Raw genomic sequence first — 23520 nt, 5'->3', positions numbered from 1 at the left:
TGGAGTATGGAAAGTCACCCAGGCTTGAGCCCTCGCTTGCCTGTCACTGGCAGCACAGATTTGGGATTACTGAATGTGCGCATCTGCCTTGTCCAGTGGGTATTCTGTGGCAGGAAAGCAAAAAGGTGTACTTAACCTGCTTTTCCAAAGTAGAAGTTCAGTTTTATTAACACTGACCCATCACATCACTGTAAAATGGCAGATCTCCTAATCTCCATGTGGCTTGGCTAGCAGCTAAGTTCACGGCATTTCAGACCTTACTAAGGCCAGTGCAAGTGTCAACTGGTTTTCCTGCTGAGCGTGACCACATGCTGATACGGTGTCTGCTCAGAGACCTCTAAGCAGAGGTATACCTCTAATATACCTTAGACTAAAATAATTGAAAGGCCTTTAAACAGTAACCAAGAGAGGGGCACTTGAGTGGCTCAGTCAGTTAAGTATCCAAATCTTGATAGTGGCTCAGGTCACAATCTCATGGTCATGATCTCATGATCATGGTCTCACAATAGTGAGAGTGAGCCCCCAGTCGGGTTCTGAGCTGAGCATGGAGCCTACTTAAGATTCCCTCCCTCCTGCTCCCTCTGCCCCTCCCCCACTTGCATGTGCTCTTAGTTACATGTGCACACTCTCTATCTCTCTCAATAAATTAAAAAAGAAAAGGAAAAAGAAAAAGAAATCTTAGGCCAGTGTAGATTCTTCCCTGACTATGTTCTTCTGTCTCTTCCCAGAAATGTTTTTTTAATGCATTCTCACGTGCTGACAGAGGCCAAAGAGGCCAAGAGAGAACAGCAGTCATACCAGGATTGGGGATCAAGGGTGGGGGACCAGGGTCCACAGGATGAGCTGACAAGCCAGCACCTCATCCCCCAATGTTGATCCAGTGTTGCCGGAGCTCTAGGTTTCTTAAGACAACAGAAATTTGAGATTTGTATAAATCTCCCAATTTTTGTTATTCTATTAATAAATTTAAAAATGTTTTAATGCTATATAAACCAAAGAAAACATATCAACCAGCTAAACTTGGCCTGTGAACACCACTTTACAATTTAACTATATTCTATGAGACATTTGTCATTGATTAGAGCAGTGAACTCATATTGGTCTAAGGAGACCCTTTCTAAAGTTGTCTGTTCAAGCCATCCTCCACCCCGTTCCAAAAGTTCTATTTCTGAAACAGTTTTGTCAAACATCTTTTACTGTCACCCTGTTTTTGACTCATTGATGGCAGAAGGTAGATGTGCTGCCTAGCACACATGCCAGTTATTTGCCACCCCTGGCTCCCTATCAGGTCAGCCTCCACCAGGCCATCGCCACATAACCTTTACCTCCAGCTGCTATTGGACATCGCTGTGCCAGCCACATCCAACCACAAGACTCCTCCACTAGGTCGATGCCTCTCTTTCCTACCCCTCCTCAGTCCTTTCCTTCCCATCCCATTTTCTCCTTTCTTTACAAATCCTTGTCAACATTTTAATTTTATTATAAATATAACTTTGGTTATTTTATTTTATTATATTTAAGTATATCTATTATTTTATTAAGTTATTTTATTATAAATATAACTTGAATTAAGAATAAGGCATTGAAAAAAAGAATGCATTGAAATCACAATTATTAATCTTTACCCTTTTTACCACTTTCCTAATCTCTTTTTTTTTTCTTCTTCTCTCTCTCATTCTTTCTCTCTTATTTTCTACCTTCTTTCAGTTTCTTAGTCATGGAAAAGCTCTTTCCCATTATAGGATTTTGTACATGCTGTTTTCTATGTTTTAAGTCTCCTTCTCTCAACCTTTTGCATGATTGGCTTATCCTTCTTCTGGACTCAGCTCTTTTAAGAAACCTTCCCTGACCACCCTGGTTAGACCATCCCACCCCAAGTTGTCCCTAAAGGCACTCTGCTCATTGCCTTGCTAGCACTCCCACAATTTGTGATTGTATATTTATATGTATAGTTGATGTTTTCCGAAGGAGGGACAGAGAGCAGGGTCTATTTAGCTCATTGCCAGGTTCCTAGCACCTTGCAGAGGGCCTGAGCCAGCAGAAGTCCTGCTCTATTTAGCACATAAATAAATGGATCATAGATTTACTAAACACCACCCAAAAGCCAGAACACAGTTTTATTGTACAGTGAAAAACCCACAAGTGCTATTGTTATTAAGAATCTTTATATCATGGCTCTGTGGACCTCTGTGCCTCACTGCATTTCTTTTGTCTGACTTAGTAATTGTGTTCAAGTAAATCAGGATGTCTTTTAAGAAAAAAGAACAAATCACATTCAAGTCTACAAATTTAGGATGTAAGGTTTACAAATACTCTCAAAGCTTCTAAATAATGGCTAAAGAGCCATTATGTTTTCCTATACAGCACATGAAAAATATCCACAGGGTCATAATTTCTCATGGGCATACATTGAATTAAAAATAGAAGACTGGCTTTTGGAATAGCAGAGTGAGGACACAGTGGATTCTGTCCCTAACAAACATTTTAAGTGGAGAAAACTTTAAAAATCATTTTTTTAATGTTTTATTTATTTCTAGGAGAGAGAGAGAGAGAGAGACAGCGTGAGCAGGGGAGGGTCAGAGAGAGAGGGAGTCACAGATTGAAACAGACCCCAGGCTCTGAGCTGGCAGTCAGCACAGAGCCCGACGCAGGGCTCGAACCCACAAACTGCGAGATCATGACCTAAGCGAAAGTCGGACGCTTAACCGACTAAGCCACTCAGGCGCCCCTAAAAATCATTTAAAGCCTCAGGAAGAGCAAGGAGTCTGTGGCCCTTTAACCATGATCTCTACCCCACCAACCAAATTTGTCTTATGAAGACTGTTCTGGGGCTCTACTCCAGGACTGCAGTCAAGAAGATGCCCTCTCCCCCCCCACACACACACAGCCTACAGTCTGGGTTCAGTTTCACTGTAGGGGAATCTCCTAGCCCAGGTTGCAACTCCACCCCAAGTGTGGTGGGCCAAGAATACTGGCCCAGTTGTCCTATCTGAGCTCACCCATAGGATAGAGGCACCACACCGGAGAAGCAGCCCCAGACCAGTGCCACTACCACCACCCTCAGTACCCACTCTAGATCAGAAGTGTAACTCCAGGAGAAGGGGATTCCATCCCCACCCCCAGTTCTGTGAAGTGGCACAGAGGTTCTGCCCAGAGGACAATAGGTTATAAGGAAGAAGAACCCTATGGCACTGCCTGAGAGAATTGACTTTTTTGAAACAGAGTACAGTTCCATGCCCAAAGGTGTTGTTGAAAATAATGGGGATCTTGGTGGAGAGCAATTCCAAGACTGCCTATAGCTCTGTGATACTGTATCAATAAGGAAATAACCAAGCAACCAGCAATTTAACAGAGAGCATTAGGGAAAAGACAGCCAAGAAGAACCTTCCTAGTCTCACAGTAAAACTTCCAGATGCAGGAAGGGTGTGCTTAGTTGCACCCACTCAGGAGCAATCAGGGCAACCCACAGGGAATATTGGGGTATAGGCCTCACTGGCATGCAGGCCTCAGCACTACCCCCAGCCACACTAGATGAACAATAAGCCACTCTGACCCAAGAGCCACTGCTAGGAAGCTAGACTTTAAAACAAATGAGACGAATGGATCAAGAAGATGTGGTTTATCTATACCATGGAATACTACATGGCAATGAGAAACAATGAAATCTGGCCATGTGTAGCAACATGGATGGACCTTGAGGGTGTTAGGCTTAGCGAAATAAGTCAGGCAGAGAAGGACAAATATCACATGTTTGCACGTATAGGAGGATTAGGAGGAACTTAACAGAGGACCATGGGGGAGAAGAAGGGGGGAAATGGTGGGGGAAAGGGAGAGAGGCAAACCATGAGAGACTCTTGAATGCTGAGAAACAAACTGAGGACTGATGGATGTGGGGGGAGAGGGGGGAGATGGGCATGGAGGAGGGCACTTGTGGGGATGAGCACTGGGTGTTATATGGAAACCAACTTGACAATAAACTATTTGTAATAAATAAATAAATAAATAAATAAATAAATAAATAAATAAATAAAACAAATCAGATGCATCCCTAGCAGTCTGGCAGGCCCGAGGCCATGCCCTCACAGGAGTGATTCATAGGGAGTAACACAGGTTCTGGCTGATGGAGAGCGATGAGGCCAAAAACCTACCTCCTTGAATCATGATATCAACCTCTAAGGTCTATCATCCAGTGGCAGAGAGGAAAAATCTAACTTCCAAGGGAGCTTAAGCACAACCTTTCAAAGTGGCTTATGCTGACCTAGGGGCAACCCCTAGGTAGCCATGTGGAAAGATTAAAAACAAACAAACAAACAAACAAACAAACAAAAAATCTGAGCAGGAACATACTTAAACCTGCAGGAAAAAGTAGTTCAGACAAGTCACTAAACAACTGATTAACTAACATGCAAATAACAACATTATCAGCCCCTGGGGTAGACGAGTTATCCCTATCTAGAGTTGCCACAATACATTGTTAAAAATGCTCAGTTGTTGACAAAAAATTACAATATTTATGAAGAAACAAGGAAGTATGACCCACAAACAGGAGGGGAAAAGTGCAGGCAATTGAAGGGGCCCTCATGTTGGACTTACTACACAAAAAATTTCAAAACAGCCATTATAAATATATTTAGAGAATTCAGGAAAACCATGTCTCAGGAATTAAAGGATGATTTGTTGACAGTGTCTAGTCAAATGGAGAATATCAATAAAAAGATACAAACTATAGAAGTACTTGGATGGCTCATTTGATTGATTCTGACTTCAGCTCAAGTCATGATCTTGCAATTAATGAGTTTGAGCCCCACATTTGGCTCACTGCTGTCAATGCAGAGCCCACTTTGGATTCCCCCCACTCTCTTTCTCTCTTTCTCCCCCTCTCTCCCTCTCCCTCTCTCTCAAACATAAATAAACATTTTTTAAAAAGATACAAACTATAAAAAAAAACAACAAATGGGAATTCTGGAGTTAGAAAGTGTAATAACCAAAATGAAAACTTCACTACATAGGCTTACCAGTAGATTTGAGCTGACAGAAGGAAGTTTGTGAATGTGAATCCAGAGTAATTGAACTTGCACAATGTGAAAGAGAGAGAGAGAGAAAACAAAATGTAGAGTGCTCACGTTGGCACCACTTATGCTAAAATTGGAATGGTGCAGAAATTACTATAGCCCCTGCACAAAGATGACACACAAATTTGTGACAAATTACATATTGTTTTTTTAAAATTGTTTTAATGTTTATTTTTGAGAGAGAGACAGAGCATGAGCAAGGGAGGGGCAGAGAGAGAGAAAGAAAGAGAAGGATACACAGAGTCTGAAACAGGCTCCAGGCTTTGGCTGTCAGCACAGAGCCCAACACGGGACTCGAAGTTGGGAACAGCGAAATCATGACCTGAGCTGAAGTCAGATGTTCAACCAAGTGAGTTACCCAGGGACCCTAAAACATTACATAGTTTTAAGACTTTTGTCAAATTTAAAATTCTTCCTGAAAAGAGTATGGTAATTTCAATAGGACGTTAAAAACTAATCTCAAATTTATGACTACAGAGTATTTTAGAGATTCAAAGTACTTTTAAATAACTCAATCTTGGCTTAGTTGGTTAAGTGTCCAGCTCTTGGTCTCTACTCAGGTCATGATCTCACAGTTCATGAGATCGAGCCCCACTCAATTCTATCTCTCCCTCCCTCTACCCCTCCCCCATGCTCTCACTTTCTCAAAATAAGTAGACTCCAAATAAATAAATACTCAATCTTTATGAAGAAACAGAGGACACCAAAATAAATTATTTCTATATGATTATAGAAATCTCCCAAATAGCAAATATCCTTAGGGGAAAAATAAAAGAATGAAGAAAATGAGAGGGTACCTGGGTGGCTCAGTTGGTTAAGCATTTGACTTCAGCTCAGGTCATGATCTTGAGGTTCATGAGTTTGAGCCCCACATCCAGCTCTGTGCTGACAGCTCAGAGGCTGAAGCCTGCATCAGATTCTGTGTCTCACACTCTCTCTGCCCCTCCCCCCACTCATGCCCTGCTTCTCTCTCTCTCTCTCTCTCAAATGTTTTTTAAAAATTAAAAAAAAAGAATGAAGAAAATGAAACGGAACCCATAGAAATGTGGAACACCATAAAATGCACCAACATATGTGTAATGGGAGTGCCAGAATGGCAGGGAAGTTGGGGGGAGGGTGCAGAAAACATATCTGAGGAAACAGTAGCTGAAACATTTCAAATTTAGTAAACTTTACTCATCTGGAAGCAGCCCAAGTGTCCACTGATAGATGAATGGATAAAGATGTGAGGGGTGTGTGTGTGTGTATTTACTAAATTTTTTCAAACTTTTGATAAATAGATCATTCAAATCTTATACAGAATTTCCAAGGAAGAAAAAAGAATCCCTGTCAACTTATATGAAAATGATATAAATAGTATTGATATGAGAAATAAAATTAAATCTAATATGAAAAATAAAAATAAAGGTCAGTACCACTCACAAACATAGAAAAATCCTAAACAAAACATAGAAAAATCATGTAGTCATTCCAATTAATATGAAAAATTCATTTCATAAGATCCAATACCCAGCCATGATTTAAAAAATTTTTCAGCAAACTAGGAATGTTTATAAAAAAATTTTTTTACATTTATTTATTTTTGAGAGAGACAGAGCACCGGTGGGGAAGGGGCAGAGAGAGAGAGAGAGAATGAGACACAGAATCTGAAGCAGCTCCGGAAGGCTTGAGCTGTCAGCACAGCCCAACACAGGGCTCAAACTCACAAGCCGTGAGATCATGACCTGAGCTGAAGTCAGGCACTTAACCGACTGAGCCACCCAGGTACACAAAGCAGGAATGTTTAACCTGATGAATGATATCTACCAAAAGAATCATTCATGATTCTTGCATACTAAAGCAAGCATCATTCTTAATTATAATACTCTGAAAACATTTTATTCAGAATCAGGATAAGTATGCCCAGTGTCACTAGCTTCTCTTTAGCATTGTGCTGAAGGTCCTAAAGAACAGTCAGAAAAGATAAATAATAATAATTTTTTAAAAACATAAGGGTTAGGAAGGTTGAAGCAAATTGTCATTACACATAGAGGAAATGATTACATAAAACTTCATAAAAGTATTGCAAATAACTTTAGTAAGATTGAGGGATTACAAAAATTTTCTATCTTAAAGTCCAACTGTATTTCTTTACACCACCAAGACAGCAGCAACAACAAAGAGAAACCATTTAAAACAGCAAACAAAATCATAAGTGATATAGATGTAGATCTAACAAAAGATGTTCAAGAACCATAGGGGGAGACCTTATACTAAAATTGGCCTAAGGACCCTGCCAAGGAAAGATTGATCTATTTGTACCAGCCACTGTGCTAAGCCCTGTGTCACTGTTTTAATGCTCACCACAGCCCTCTCAATTAGGATCCCTTATTCCCATGTTAAGAGTAAATTCAAGTTCATACAGTAAGTAACTTTCTTAAGGTCCCAGAGTTAGTAACATGGTGTTTCTTTACTCCCTGGGAAGCCATTTGTGTTCTTTTAAACTTTGATGTGATTTATAGGGAACATTTCTAGTGATTCAGGAAAAACAAGTTGATCAGGAGGCCCTTTTCTGCTCAGACCTGTCACACTAGCACTGATTTTAGGAGATAGTATCTACTGAGCAGGAAGCAGCAGCAAGTAGGTAGAGTTTTTTGTGTGCTGCTGAGAAGCTAACTCTGGTTTGGACTGTTGAAGACCACAGTTCCAGTCCATCTGAACTAATGAGGACAGTGACTCCACCACAGGCCTGAGCTTCCGCTGAGTGAGCAAGGCAAGGTGGGAAAGCATGTGTGGCCAGGCATGAAGAAAAAGAGGAAGAAGGAAAATATTAATAACTCTCTCTAGGGCAGAAGAATGTGAGCACCATTCCTTGGTTATTTGAGATAAAGGGAAATACCAGAACAGATTTAAGGAAAAAATATTAGCTAATTCCTCTCCTCTCCTCAACACAAGCAAACCTTTCTGGTTTTATAAAGCAGATCCATGGAGATCTTTATATTCATCTTGACTTTTGCATATATTAACAAACAATAATGCTTACAAAACAGTGCCTGATGCATGAGTATAGTCAAGCAGGCATTAATTGAACTGGTATAAGACCACTCACAGGAAGTCTAGAGTTTCCTCCTTAGGAAATGGAGCCTGATTCCCCAGTGCTTGCCTTAGCCTCCCTAATTAGTCATGGAACAGAGAGACAAGACAGGTTATGGGTAATTAAAGGTGAATAGGCCTTTGAGGAAAAAAAACATTAAAGCACTTCCTCCAAAAGGTTATGTATGATACGAAAAGGTCTGTGGACAAAAAAAGACATTATAAATTCAACACATAAATGTATACTTCCATTCTTGCTTTCTGTTTTAAATAGGACAATATTACGAAAGAGTAATCTTGTGTTCTTTCCCACTTGGGTCTCGGATTAAAGTCATACAGTATTGAACAGTTAATAAAATTGTTTTCAAGTGATTTAAGAGTATTTCTTTTTCATTATATTACATTAGCAGCCTTAAAAAATTTTAGCATAAATTCCTTACATTCTGAACCGAATATCCTAATATGATTCTTGTCAAACACTTAAAAGTATCTTTTGAAGTTGCAGAATGGATAAAGTTCTTCTAGATATGATTTATGTCTAATTTTTTGATTTAGCAGTAGGAGAAATCATTGCCTCTCTATAAAGATTAGATTAAGATATTGTAGAGTTGAGGGCCATCATCTGGTTTGCTGTGAGCTAATTCCTTGTCTCCTTTTTGATGCTTGCTTGCAGACCAGAATGCTAGTTGCTCTGAGATACTCTCTCCTACTCCACTCCACAGAATTAATCACTCTTCTACATTCATACAATTTGTTACTGTAACGTGATATTATGGCACAAAAATACCAAATCAAGTGCCTTGCATTTAAGACCTGGTTCAGTTATTTCCACACGGTCTTGGCTGGGTGTTTTAAAAACAGTCTAAGCCTCACTTTACTCAGCTATCAGTAATGCCTAGTTTCCTTGGATGAAGGATTAAATAGACAATATGACAATGCTGTAATTAGTCATAATATATTTGTGTTAGGTATTAATGTTGCTCAAATCTTTTGATTTTCAATTATATTTTTATTTGACTCCTTCCCTCCTTACATATCCTACAAAGTATAAGCTCAGTGAGCTCCAAATGCATGCACTAGTGAGTGAATAAGTGAATGAATATTTCTGCCAACACTGTATACAGTTAGGTATTATGTGAGTTTGGTGTGTATGTGTTCACAACATAGCCTCATTCAGTCTCTCAAGCATGGAAAGAGCTTTTATTGAGAGCCTGCGCAGATAGAGAACACGGGAGCATTTTCAACCCTAATGTTTTCAGGATGGAATTAATAGTTCATTTGTATGTGGTTCCTTATAATGGAGAAGATTTCATGAAAAAAGTAAGATTTTAAGTTTTGTTTCATGAATCAATAATGTATTTGTTTCCTTTTTTAAAAATCCAGATATACTTATAATTTCATACTCTGAGAGTTATCTCTAAAAGTAAATGGTTTTCAGGGGTGCCTGAAATGGCTGGATGGATGGCTCAGTTGGTTAACTGTCTGACTCTTGATTTTAGTTCAGGTCTTGATCTCAGGGTCATGAGTTTAAGCCCAATGTTGGGCTCCATGCTGGGCATGAAGCCAATTTTTTAAAACAAGTACAGAGAGCAGTCAAATTAAATAGGTAGGTAGGTAGGTAGGTAGATATAGATAGATAGATAGATAGATAGATAGATAGATAGATAGATAGATAGATGGATGGATGTAGGTGGGTAGGTAGGTAGGTAGGTAGGTGGTTTTCAGTATTGAAGATGTACAAGAAAACATGTGCTTAAAGTTATATCACAATTTCCTTTTAATGACAAAGGGAAATGCCTCTTTGGAAAGCATAGTATTTTTCTAATGGATTTTTAACCATTTGATTCTTTTTCATTGTTTGCCTGTGGTTAGCACAATGAATTAGAACTGTAGCAACTTTTTGTTGTTACAAAAAGAGGTACCAATCTTTTTTCCATAATTATCCTATATTTATCCAGTAGAATTTTCTTCAAGTTGTCTCCTATACCGTTTTTTCCCTTTAAACAACTTTTTAAAGGTATAATTTGTATGCAGTACAGTTTACATAGATACAATAAAATGCACCCATTTAAGCATATAGTTCAATGGGTTTTGACAAATATATCTACCATGTAGATTCACTTCACAGTGAAGACATAGACTATTTCCATCACCCCCAAAAGTTTCCTTATGCCCTCTGCTGTCAATCTCTCCTGGCCCCAGTTCCAGCACCCTGGGAACTAGAACAGAGCTCAGCTCCTATACAGAAAGGAGGAAGACAAAAGCAGTACTGGACTTGGAATGGAACACTTATTTCCAATCTAAGAAATCTGTATTCAGCCAAACTACCCATAAAGTTTGAGGATAGTTTATTGAAAATTTCATGAGTGGTTTAAAAAAATTTAACCCCCATTCCCCCCTTCTCAGGAAGCTAGAAAATGTGACCTACTAACTTACAGCCAATTTAAAAAGGAAGATATGAGAGGTCCCTGGGTGCCTCAGTTGGTTAAGCATCCGACTTCAGCTCAGTTTATGATCTCACAGTCCGTGAATTTGAGCCCCGCATCGGTCTCTGTGCTGACAACTCAGAGCCTGGAGCCTACTTCAGATTCTGTGTCTCCCTCTCACACTCTGTCCCTTCTCCGCTCACACTCTGTCTCCCTCTTAAAAATAAACACTTTAAAAAATTTTAAGAAGGAAGATATGAGATATGGAAAATAGGAGCTGAAACATACAGCGAAGGAAATCCCTCAGATTTTCTGACAGGAGATCTCAGAATAACTACCATGCCACAGATAGATGCTAACCAGTCCAGACTGGAGCACAGTAGAGGCTCCAGGAGAGTCCTTTCCAGGCAGAGCACCTGTACGGTTCAGCACCCTGAAGGAACAAAGGAACATTTTGGTAACTGACATAGGTATAGAACTTATGATAAGTACATAGAAAACTAATTTAAGAGGCCCCTGGGTGGCTCAGTTGGTTAAGCCTCTGACTTCGACCCAGGTCATGATCTTGCTGTCTGTGAATTCGAGCCCCACATCAGGCTCTATGCTGACAGCTCAGAGTTTGGAACCTGCTTCAGATTCTGTGTCTCCTCTGTCTTCCTCTTCCCTGCTCACACTCTGTCTCTCTCTCTTTCTCAAAAATAAATCAATATTAAAAAGAATTTTAAAGAAAACCAATTTAAAAGTCTGTATAGAAAAAGGAGGTGCGCCTGGATTGCTCAGTCAGTTAAACTTCCGACTTCTGCTCAGGTCATGATCTCCCAACTCCTGAGTTCAAGCCCCACATCCGGCTCTATACAGATAGCTCAGAGCCTGGAGCCTGCTTCAGATTTTGTGTCTCTGTCTCTGTCTCTCTGCCTCTCCCCTGCTTTCACTCTGTGTGTGTGTGTGTGTGTGTGTGTCTGTGTGTGTGTGTGTGTGTGTGTCAAAATAAATAAACATTAAAAAAAATCTATATAGAAAAGGAAAATTGTGTTTTATTATATATAAGGCTACAAATTCCCTAAAGCATCATTATAATCCATACGTTTTGGCATCTGGTATTTTTATCCAGTAGTTCAAAATACTGTCTCTTTTCTACTGTGATTTCATATTTGACCTGTGAGTTGAAAAGGATGCTGTGAAATTTCCAAATGGAGGATTTTTAAAAGTACCCATTTTTGCTTGTTTCCCTTCTAATTATATTGTAGGCAATGTGTCCCATACAATACTGATTCTTTGAAATTCATTCAGACGTTTCTTTGACCAATTGGTCACATTTTATAAATGTCCTATGTGTGCTTGAGAATGCACTTTCTGTAACTATGGGCAGTTTTTCTGATTGCCTATCTGACAAATCAGACTTTTTAGATATATGCAAGTTTTCCAAATCTTTATTATTTTTTTTTCCTCAGATTGACTTAATACTTGGCAGAGGTATGTAGAAATCTCCCACGATGGTGTTGAATTTGTTTACTTCTCTCTATAGTTGTGTCATGATTTTGAGACTGAGAGCATAAAGATTTAGAATTATGTATCTTCCTGGTAAATTAAGCTTTTTTAAAAAAATCAATATTAGTGACTTCTCTGTCCTTAATAATGCTGTCTGTCCTACAATCTATTTAGTTAAGTCTCAGACCTACCTCTTTGACTTTCTTTTGGTTAATATTTACCCAAAACATTTTTTTTCACCCTTTGAACCTTTCTCTGTTTTAGAAGGTTTCCTGTTAACATTTTTTTTCTTTTTTTCTTCAAACTGAACATGACAAACTCTGCCTTTTAATTGAAAGGTTTAAATCATTTTTATTCCATTTCTAATATACATAGACATGTCTACCATTATACTTATTATCTTACATTTTCCTGCCCTTTTTTCTGTGTGTGCTTTTTCTTTGCATTTTCTTGGAATTGTTTTGGGGTTTTGTTGTTGTTTTTGTTGTTTTTTGGCCTATATTTCCCATTCCATTTTGTTCCCATCTAGTAATTTGGAATTTATACATCCCATTTCTTTTCTTCTGGTGGTTATCCTTGAATTTTTACCAGATGTAAATATTTAATGAAATCTGGTGTTAATATCTTAATCCTGTTGTGAGTGATATGAGCACTTGGAAACATTTGAACTTGGTCACCCAATTTGACCTATTTGCTCTCCATTTCTAGTTTTTCATCTCCCCCCACATTAATTGATATTGTTGGTGGTGATATGATTTTACCCTACTATGTTTGTTTTGTACGTATGGTTGCCCAGTAGTCCTTGTATCTTAGACCTTTTTTCAGAATAATGTCCTTCTTCCTAAATTACATAATTTAGAAATTATTTTAGTAATTATCTTAGTAACTAGTAAATATTTCAGGCTCTGTAGGTGGACAGTGTAGTGAGTGTTTCTTTACCTAAAAATGTCTTTATTTTACCATCATTCTTAAAAGATGGTTTTGTGGAGATGGCTTCCAGAATTCTGAAAATAGTTCACTATTATCTGGCTTCATTCATTGCTCTTGAGGAGGCTGGTGTAAATCAAATTTTTGTTCCTTTGTCTTTTCACCCTTTTTGCTTTTAGAATCTTCTCATTGTGTTTGATATTCTATAGTTTTATTATAGTATGTATCCTAGGATTGGTTTCCTTTTCGTTGTCTTGCTTGGTATTTGTTTTTCTTCCTGGATCTTTGGATTCATTTCTCACATCACCTGGGGAAAAATTTCCCAGTTACTAAATCTATAAATTATTGCTTTTCCTTCCTCTCTTTTGTTCTTCTGAAATTCCTATTAGACAAATGTTAGACTTTCTCATTCTATCCTCTATACTTCTCTTTTCTCTCATGTTTTTGATCTCACTTCTCAACATACATTCTAGGTAATTTATTCAAATTTGTAACCCAGTTCACATATCCATACTCTTCAGGTACATGTAACCATTTGTTTACACATATTTAATAACATTTTTATTTCAATAAGTGGAGTTTTTCCTTTTTAAAAGTTCTAATTTCATTCTCCATACCTGCCAAGTCATTTTATACAGCTTTTTGTCTTGTATTTATATCTTTGTGATTTTCCTTTTTTAAAATAGTTATTCCATATTTCATATCATTTAATCTAATATGTCAAGTTCTCAAGAGGTCTATTGTTTTTTGTTTTTATTTTTTTTAACTCTTCCCAGGTAGTAGTTTGTTTCCTACAAGGTGATTTTTATTCAAGTGCAAGTTTATTTGGTTTGATTTTACTCCATGACAACTAATGATCAAATTAAAGGTAGTTTCCTTCACACAGAATTTCCGTTTGCCTCTTTTGTGAACCAGGGGGGCCCTGTGGACCTGGGAGGGGAGACTTAATCTGAAGTCTAGTTTCTAAGCATTGTTTCAAGTTCATTGCTTCAGACTGAGCATTTGTTTGTTCATCATTTGTCATCTGTTCTTCCTCAACATGTACTGTCCTGCATACCCTCATCTTTAAAATAGTTTTGTTCCTCACTCTCTATTTGGTGGTATTATTTGCTGCCTAATTTTTTTTTTCAGGCTTCAGTAAATATTTTCTGAGAATGTGCCATATCATAATAAGTAAGACTTTTTACCTGAATTATGAAGTGAGAGGTTTGGAAATTCAGTAATAAATAGGTTTTATAGGGACGTCTGGGTGGCTCAGTCAACTGAGCATCTGACTCTTGATTTCAGCTCAGGCCATGATCTCAGGGTCAAGGGATCAAGCTCCAGGTTGGGCTCTCTGCTGAGTGTGGAACGTCCTTAAATTTCTCTCTCTCTCTTTCTCTCTCTCTCCCTCAGCCCCCCTCCTCTACTTGCTCATCTCTCCCTATATATATTTTTTTTTCTTTTTTTTTTTTTTAAAGAAAAGAGGTTTTGTAAGTACTTCCCTTTGAACTTAAAAGTTGGGGGGAATCACATCACGTCACTGGATACCCACCGTGTCTGTGTTGCTGCCAGCAGGGATACTGTTTTTTATCCTGCTGGGCTATTCGTGTCTGTAAATATGTACCTTCTCAGAGAAAGCCCTTTACTGTTGTTCTCATCATAATGTTAACACTGAAGGTTTTTTCTCTGTTGAGCATCCATGCAAAATAGAAATGTTTCCTGTTGTAAAAGGTAGGATAAAAATGGGGAAGAAGGGTACTCTTCTTTGGGCACCGGCAATATATTTTATTTGAAAGGATGGTCTATGTGTACTTTTAAACCACGTTTGGCTTAGAGTTTAGTTTTAGGCCAAATGAGAATTCTGTTTCCTTCTGTATGGTGTGGATAGTGACCCAAACGCCTGTAAGTACAAATCTAAAAGTGCGCGTTTGAATTCAACTTCATTTACCCTGACTTATCCATTCAGGAAGATGACTTCAATGGATTTCTAGTGTAGAAGAAAGAAATCCTGTTCTCTATAGTGAATCAAAAACTATCTCCTAAAAAAAATGTGAATACTCTTTTGTAGACTCTGCCTTCTTGTGCAAGATGCCTATGGAATGTTCAGTGAAGTGTACTCTGAGGGCACCATCTTGAAAGACCAACAGTTGGAAGGGAAATCCTGCAGCCTAATGGGAATGAAGGTTCTACAGAAGGCCACCAGAGGAAGGTGAGGACATTCTGTAATAGCATCTAGTTTGCTGCAATGACTGGTCCTTTAATTAGTGTTTTATCTCTTAGTTTTAAAGACAATAAACTAGGATCCTAGAGTTTGCCTATAAAACTAGGCCAGGGTTGAATAAAGCCCATAAAGTACTTCTAGGGGAAAAAATTGTAATTAGCAACAAAAACAATCATGCAGATTTAGTGATTCCTAATTTTATTAAAAATTAAGAAAATGCAAAATGTTATGTATCTGTGTTTTAATTGTAAAGATTTATTTTCTGTATGTCTTACTAATTAAAAACTAAAACAGCTTCACATGAGTCAGTTTATCTAAATGAAAATGTAATTTAGTGTACAGGCAGTTTATAATCTTTTGTATAAGAGTTTTGTTAAAACTCTTAAGTTGTCACATCTTTTTGCTTTCCATAGTAAGAAAGTTTTGTTCTCTGTTAAGTTTCATGGTACATCACCTTAAAATGTGATTTTGGACATGCAAGGTAGAATGGTACATAGATCTGGTCCAAACTGTTGCTATTATATCTCCAGTAATCATTTGAAATCTATAAATTAGGGGGAAAAAAGAAACATTTTTTAATCATACTATTCAATCATATAGAGAATTAATATATAAACAGTAAATTTGGGATTTTCTCTATTTTATTGTAATCTCTCCTTCCTTGAATTGTGTGTTATTTTAACTCTTTTGATGTTAATTTTTTATCTAATTAATTAACATCTGAGCTTATACCAATATCTGAGAGAGAGAAAAAACCATTATGAGTGTATGATGTTCTGATTATAAAGCAGGTTTTGATAGTATCCTCCTCTGGTTTGCATAATGAACATTCTAGCAATGGTCATTCTAAATTGTGAGCTTTTGGGGCACCTGAGTGGCTCAGTCGGTTAAGTATCCAACTCTTGATTTCAGCTCAGGTTATGATCTCCCAGTTGTGACATCAAGCCGCTTGTCAGGTTCTGCTCTGACTGTGCAGAGCCTGCTTGGGATTCTCTCTGCCCGGCCCCCCCCTTACTTGTATGTGCCCGCTCTCAAAATAAATAAATAAAAAATTTTTAAAAAATAACTGAACTGTGAGCAGTCAGCATTCCCACAGGCCACAGCTCTGTGTATCATCTGGCTTTCATATAGGACTGTCCAGAGTGATGGCTCCGCCTAAGAGCTTGTTTTTCCAAAAGACATGTACTTCATAGAAAGATCCTCTATAAGCTGTGGTTAGATGGACACAAGAACATTTTATTGATCCATGCAGATTTATCTTATAACAAATGCTTCCTTTTGTTTATGAAAGGGTAGCTGTATTATAATGCAATTTCCGTATGGGTGGGGGGTGGTGCCCATTTGGAAAGCATATCTACATGTGTGAAAAGTTTAATGGGAAAAAAAAGAAAAGTTTAATTGGGTCACATGAACCTTGTCTTTATTAAGGCTGAACCTCAGTTTGAGTCCTAAGTTTGAGAAATACAAGCATCTGAAAGACTGTGTAGTTACAGTAAATGGTATGGCTACCTTGACATATTGATAGCATGAATGCTCTCAGGGCCATGTGAGAGGTCATCTTCCTTGACATAAATTCTACACCTAATTAAACTCCCACCTGAGCATACCAGGATACAAGTGGGCTCCCTGTCAGGGGAAATGCTCTAGCCACCAGGTTTGCTGGCGTCCCATAGGCCAGACAGAGGCTGCTTCGGGAAGCTGACATCTTGCTGGAGACTATTTAGCACATAACTTCTTGTGGGATTCGGCTGATAAATGACAGAGTCAGGACTGCAGTCCAGAGGTCTCTGCCTCTGTAAAGTTTATGCTTTTTTACGACATACACTCTATACCTATGCTCCCAATATTTAATCTACTTTTTTGTGGGTAACCCTGGAAGCCTTACTACTATCTACAACATTCCCATAGGAAATGTTTTTTTCCACAGGAAATACACTGAGTGTTGCACATAGTTCATTTACAAACTTTTGGAACCCATACTATTTTTAAGTTGATGACTAAATATGTGATTTTTTTTCCAGTTGGGATAAATTTCTTTACTTATATATTTAATTATATTTTGACACACAGCTATCCATACAAATGTTTAGATTGTCTTTTGTTATTTTAGAAGCTATCTTTCTTCAAAACAAATTATTAGATCATTTAGGAATGCTGGATGTTATAATTGCCTATTGGTGATATCATGCATTGTCAGTCATCCATCCATGACCCAGTCAACACAAATAGTCTCTTTTATTTTCCCCCAAATTACTCTGTTTCATAGCAACTTTCATAAACTCTAACAAAATATATTTCTCATAAACCTTAACAAAATATGTTTATTACCCAAATTCAAGCTAAAATGATTAATTATAATTATATAATTCCAGTATCTAATACAGAAAAATAACTTTTTTTGCCAGTTGGAAAATAGTTGTGTTTGGGCAAAGTCATGAAGTCTTCTAGACCTTGGCTACCAGATTTCATCTAATCCATACTTCTAGTGAGAGAAAATCACTACTCCCCTACAAGGGACGTGGACCGATGGCCTGAGAGCTGTCCAGACAGACATGCTGTTGGACCAGTGTGCACGGGACACTGTTCTGTCCACCAGCCTCATTTGAGAAGGCTTGCAAAAGAAACAATCATATCTTTTGGATTTCTCTGACATATTTTTGGAGTTGTATGCCCAAACTGACTGCTTAAAGCAAAAAACATCAGAAAAATAGCCTGAATTTAAAGGGTAAAAAAACACCATTTTCAAAAAACAAAAAAACCCACTTCTGAGGCATGCTTACTGAGTAGAATGTGGAGCTCTGCCTATGCTCTCTTCCCTTCCAGAGTACTTCCGGCTATTTCTCCTGGGACTTTCTTCTAAGGCGTGTCCCCTGACCTTTGTCTTCCTGCATGGCCTGTGCAGCGGTTTAGTAGGTCAAATAAGCTGAAAACTCACATGACTTTGATGTTATAATTATATGTATGAACTTTATCTTTTTATTGTTGATTATTATTTGTTTTTAGTTTTACATGATAGGACAGTACTGAAAGGGAAAATTCCTAAAATATATGTTAACCCTGTAGGTATGGAAAATACAGCTAGCTAAATTTTTTGTGGGGGAGGGGAAGTTCTTTCAGTTCAAAATCCTACTAGTATTTATGTCCCAACTTGTTAAAACCTATTAAGCTCTCTGTGTCTAAAATGACTAACTTATAGGTGCTATTTGATTTAGATCTGTTGACTGGCCTTTAAGAGAAAATTTTATTAAAGAGCACTTAGTGCTTACTATTTACAGAAGATTCTACCAGAGTGTCCAGAATGACAGGGAGCAGCTGGCATGATCTTTGACCTTGATTGGCATCCCATTGAACAGACAACTAGACGGACACAAGTATTGGAGCAATTAATGTTTTAAGTGGCTAGATCTTAACTGGCTGATCTCCAATTTCATGAAAGAAGTTAGTGAAAACAAATGCTTTAAACATCCTGACCTGCCAGAAAGAAAAGTTATCTTCAAATTGGTAAGATGTGGGGCGCCTGGGTGGCTTAGTTGGTTAAGCGTCCGACTTTCGCTTGGGTCATGATCTCGCGGTTCGTGGGTTCGAGCCCCTCGTCGGGCTCTGTGGTGACTGCCATCTCAGAGCCTGGAGCCTGCTTCAGTCTGTGACTCCCTCTCTCTCTGACCCTCCCCTGCTCACGCTGTCTCTCTCTCTCTCTCTCTCTTTCTCCTAGAAATAAATAAAACATTAAAAAAAAATTTCAAATTGGTAAGATGTTATCTGTGAGGACATACATATAGTATCAGGAGGGATGTTTGCAAAATAGGAAATGAGAGGGTTTATTGAAAAGATAATTCACTCATTTATTCTATAACTGTTTGGCCTCTTTGTGGCTGGTGGCTGTAGCAGTGAGCTCTGTGTTAAATTTTTTGGATTTATCCTAAACCAGAATATACTAAAGTCAGCTAGATAATGTTATTAGGTCCTGTTATTAGGGATTCTGCATTGATCCAAGAGAAAATTAGAGCCTCTGTGAGATTTTGAGGGAAGAAAAGAAGAGGTAATAAAAATGAAAGAGAGTTAAGATTATCCTGTTACTGTACCTGTAATGGATCTAAGATAGAGGGAGAGCTGGTGGCAGGACTATAAATTCAGAAACTTCTGTAGCATTTGAGGGAAAAAGAGCAAAGAACTAGTTAGGAACTAATCTTGAATTTCTGGTACCTGCAGGCATCAGTACCAAGAGTATAAAAATAGACCACTTCCTCCAAGAGCTCATGGACCAGCAAGAGAGCCAGGGGTGACCCAGACAGACACTAACTGGCAAGTGCTTCATACAGAATGCTGTAGGCTAATAGCTCCCCCCTTTGAAGGGGGCTCAGAGGGCAGGTTAAAATTTAGGAACCCTGAAGACAACAGGAAAGGCCTGGGGCTAAGGACTAGAATGAGGAAGAGAGAAGACAGGCTCAATTGTCCAAATACCCATTTACCTCCTTTGAGAGGAGAGCACTGCTCTCTGTTCAGCTTTTGTGATAGAGTAAAGGGGTAAGTACTTTGTGTTAGGGGGTACATTTCAGAAAATAATCCAATTAATAGTTATTATTTTAAGTGTTTTGTTTTGTTTTGTTTTTTTTGGGGGGTGGCGCTTTTGTGGGAGAGCATGTACAGCACGGGGTCAGTGGGGCAGAGAGAGTGGGAGAGAGAATCCCAAGCAGGCTCCAAGCCGTCTGTGCAGAGTCCCATATGGGGCTTGATCCCATGAACACTGAGATCATGACCTGAGCTGAAATGAAGAGCCAGACGCTTAACCAACTGAGCCACCCAGGCATCCCAATTAATAGTTACTGTTTAAATCAACTTTTGTTTTCAAGGTAACAGATTAAGTACTGCTAAATTTTATACCAAAAGCCAAGCTTAGTCAGCATGCTCAAATACTAACCCCAGAGTCAGGATACAAAAGTCCTTTACAAGCCCCCATGCCAGCTGCACTTGTAGCCTTTTGTCCCACCATTCATGCATGCACCATGCCTTAAGCTTAGAACACTTTGCTTTTCTCCTGGGCCTTATTTAGGACCTGCCTTTTCCTCATAGGCCAGTCTTCAGGTGCTCCCTTATGAAGACTCCTAGCACTTGCACCCAGTACTGCCTCCTTTGTCTCCTGTAGCAGTTACAGACGGGTCACCTCCTCCAGCAGGGCTCTCAATGGTCATTGTGATACTTCAGTGCCCATGCCCAGGGCTCTGTGGTTTTCCTGCTGACCTGTGTCCCAGCAGAGAGTATACGTGTACTCTAATGTAAATAAGAGTGTAAATAAGAGTAAATAAGAGGAATATGTTTGAATGTGTCCATTTTTTTTAGTAATTATATGCAAACATCAGCATTTATATGAAGAGTCTTAGATGGCTCTCCCAAGCTGGCCTGCACCATGTGCCTGGCTCTGAGTCTCACCAAGATAATTGTCTTGGTCATTGTCACACTCCTTTGCATGGTGTAAACACTGGTAGAAGTTGACATTGATTAAAGTGCCTGGTAACTGTATTTCAGATTGGTCTGCCAACTGTTAGGCTCTATCAGGGCAGGTGCTATTTCTTGCTCATTTCCTGGCACATGATAGGTTCAAAATATTTGTAAAATGGACATTAGTTATTTGCTTGAGTTTATCTTAGAATTTTCCTAAACAAGATTTGGATGTATATTTTGTACATAATAAGTGGTAATTATTAGAGCTCCATTTTAGCAGGAGGAATGCAGATCATTTGGTCCCAAGACTTGGCATCCAGTACAGGTGAGGACCATGCTCTCTGTGAGCCCTGGACACAGACCTCTGGTTTCCTCACAAAGTCAAAGGAGACATGCATGGGGTTGTGCTATGAAAACACTTTATCATGGGTAGGGAGAGTGTGAATGTTCATTACTTAATATTTCACAGGAAAAGCTTTCCCAGGTATTGCTCTTTCATTTTCCTGTCCTTTCCAGTCCTCACAAGAGTCAGTGAGGGAGAAGACTCTGTCCCCACCCCTGTCTTAGATGTGAGGACGACTGGCCCAGGGGTCTAGCTCCAGTGTGAAGTGACTGCAGGCAGGGGCACCAGGGTGCTCAGGGTCCTGTGGAGACCCTTGTCCTCACTGCAGCTGGGTGTGGCTGAGAGTGCGCAGAAGTGCAGTAGAAGGGAATCATTAAGAATTATTAATGCAAGTCAACTGGGTTGGGTTAGGTTATTACTGAGGAACCATTTCAGATGCTCCTTTAACAGGAAACATGTGATGGTGAGAGCTCTCTTTGGGTAAGAAACTTCAGTAATTTACTTCCTTTGATTTTCCCTCTTCAAAAAGGCTACCCTTTTAAAGAGCCACACACTTCCCTTCCCTTGAGGTTTGAGGTCCAGAATCTCTTTGTTAATTGCTGTGGTTGGAAACCCTCCTGTAAAGGACATTCTTAATCATTCTTCCATAATTCTGAAAAATAGATTTGTTCCTGGAGTTCACTTAAGTTTCTGGAAGGAGAACAAAATATCAGTGAAAGAGAGTATACTTGAAACCAGTGATACTTGAAAAAGCAAAAGAAAGCTCTCCCTAAACAGACATGCTTACTCCAAGCCCTTAATCAGTTTACAGGTATGTTTTGTGTTTTTCCTATAGATTTTACTGTTTTCTCTCTGCCAGTGTTTCTTAACATGAGTATTTTAATTCAAAATTAAATGTTTCTATTGTCCTTTAAAGTGGGAGTATTTTGGGTCTCTAACAGTAGTGCAGGGTAGCATAAGAGACAATAGAATAGTAAATAGAAGTTCAAGTAAGCAAATCTCTTCAAGATTATATCCCCCTTCAACTTTCCTTGGTTGTTAATATTGTGTATGTGTTGTTTCTGTGTTCTGAAGTATTTCTTTCTTCACATTATTTCTTAGAGAAATATTTCTTTACATTATTTCTTAGAGAATTTCTTGTATATCTGTGCTGCCCACACCCTCTTATTTTGTCACCGTGGTGTTCTCTAACTTGAGGGTACCCAAATGGACATTCTGTATAGAGTGGAAAGAGTCTTAGCTTGAAATTAGGACACCTGGATTGTACCAATACCAGTAGCCCTGGCCCTCGATGCATCTGAAAATGAAATGACTACACCCAATAACCTTCAAGCCTGTGTAAGTTTGAGGTAATTGCTTTCCCTTTCAGGGTTAGGATGGGAGGCTTTTATTTTGATCTTTGTACACAAAGATACTTTTTCCATTTGAACATCTTTTCCTTAAAGGAAATAGTGAACCTGTTGTTTAAACAACCTTCTTGCAGATTAATTTGCAAAGTTGCCATCTACTTGGTAGGTATGGAACATACATCTTTGGCTGAGCATAATAAGTGTAATGAACCTTGTAAGGTCTTCTACTGAAGTAGGGGTTCCAATCATCTAGATTGTGATGTTCAGTGTAGAGCATTTGGAAGGCAAAACAGCTCTTATAAAACCTTTCTCTGGAGTAGAAACATTTCAGGAAGATGAAGTCTATCTTCCTAATATTTGCTTTAATCACTTTATTTCTGAATGTCTTTGTTACTGTGAACTGAGTTATTTTTATTAGATTCTAAACAAAGATTAATAGAAATCATACCTTTTTATTAGAGGAAAGGTGTTTTTTGAAATCTGAGTTTATAATCCCAAATCACAGAAGCCATGATTAGATTTATGGCTCTAAGATTTACACTGTTGAATTGCTTCCTTATGTATTTGATTGTTTTGCTGTAACCTTAGTTATTTCTGATTCAAGGAGATCTTTATATACTTAATCTGGTTAAAATAGTTTTGGTACCATACATTTTGCATAAGAACAGTAAGAATAGTCGGGAAAAGCTGAAAAGTTTAATCTATAATTTATGAAGACCGACTTCCTCATTTTATTATAAGGAGGAGATGTGTAGAAATAAGGTAACCCACAGGGTGCCTGGGTGACTCAGCCGGTTCAGCATCCAACTCTTGATTTCGGCTCAGGTCATGGGATCGAACTCTGTGTCAGGCTTTGTGCTGAGTATGGAGCCTTCTTAAGATTAAATCTCTCTCGGGGCGCCTGGGTGGCTTCGTTGGTTAAGCGTCCAACTTTCACTTAGGTCATGATCTCGCGGTTCGTGAGTTCGAGCCCCGTGTCGGGCTCTGTGCTGACTGCCAGCTCAGAGCCTGGAGCCTGTTTCAGAGTTTGTGACTCCCTCTCTCTCTGACCCTCCCCTGCTCACGCTGTCTCTGTCTCTTTCTCTCTCTCTCCTAGAAATAAATAAAAAACATTAAAAAAAAAGATTAAATCTCTCTCTCCCACCCTCTGCCCCTCTCCCCTGCTCACATGCTCTCTCACTCTCTCTTAAAAAAAAAAAAT

General features: G+C 38.7%; 1 protein-coding gene and 1 non-coding gene across 4 annotated transcripts in view; both read left to right on the top strand.

Moving 5' to 3' along the window:
• The window catches only part of SPIDR (scaffold protein involved in DNA repair), a 338790-nt gene that overhangs the window by 248136 nt on the left and 67134 nt on the right, over positions 1 to 23520 (top strand). For all 3 annotated transcript variants that reach the window (XM_039222923.1, XM_039222926.1, XM_039222924.1), the window contains one exon: positions 15036 to 15176. In XM_039222923.1, coding sequence (XP_039078854.1) covers positions 15036 to 15176 — 141 coding nt within the window. The remainder of the gene's footprint in view (positions 1 to 15035; positions 15177 to 23520) is intronic.
• Positions 5116 to 5219, top strand: LOC120224663. Its single transcript, XR_005526632.1, has one exon. It is a non-coding gene; the product is annotated as a U6 spliceosomal RNA (small nuclear RNA).

The sequence above is a fragment of the Hyaena hyaena genome, unplaced genomic scaffold, assembly GCF_003009895.1.
Source record: "Hyaena hyaena isolate Hyena2069 unplaced genomic scaffold, ASM300989v1 scaffold_1218, whole genome shotgun sequence".
NCBI lineage: Eukaryota > Metazoa > Chordata > Mammalia > Carnivora > Hyaenidae > Hyaena > Hyaena hyaena.
Note: the sequence above shows the minus strand (reverse complement) of the source record. Positions and strands in the feature narration are given on the sequence as shown.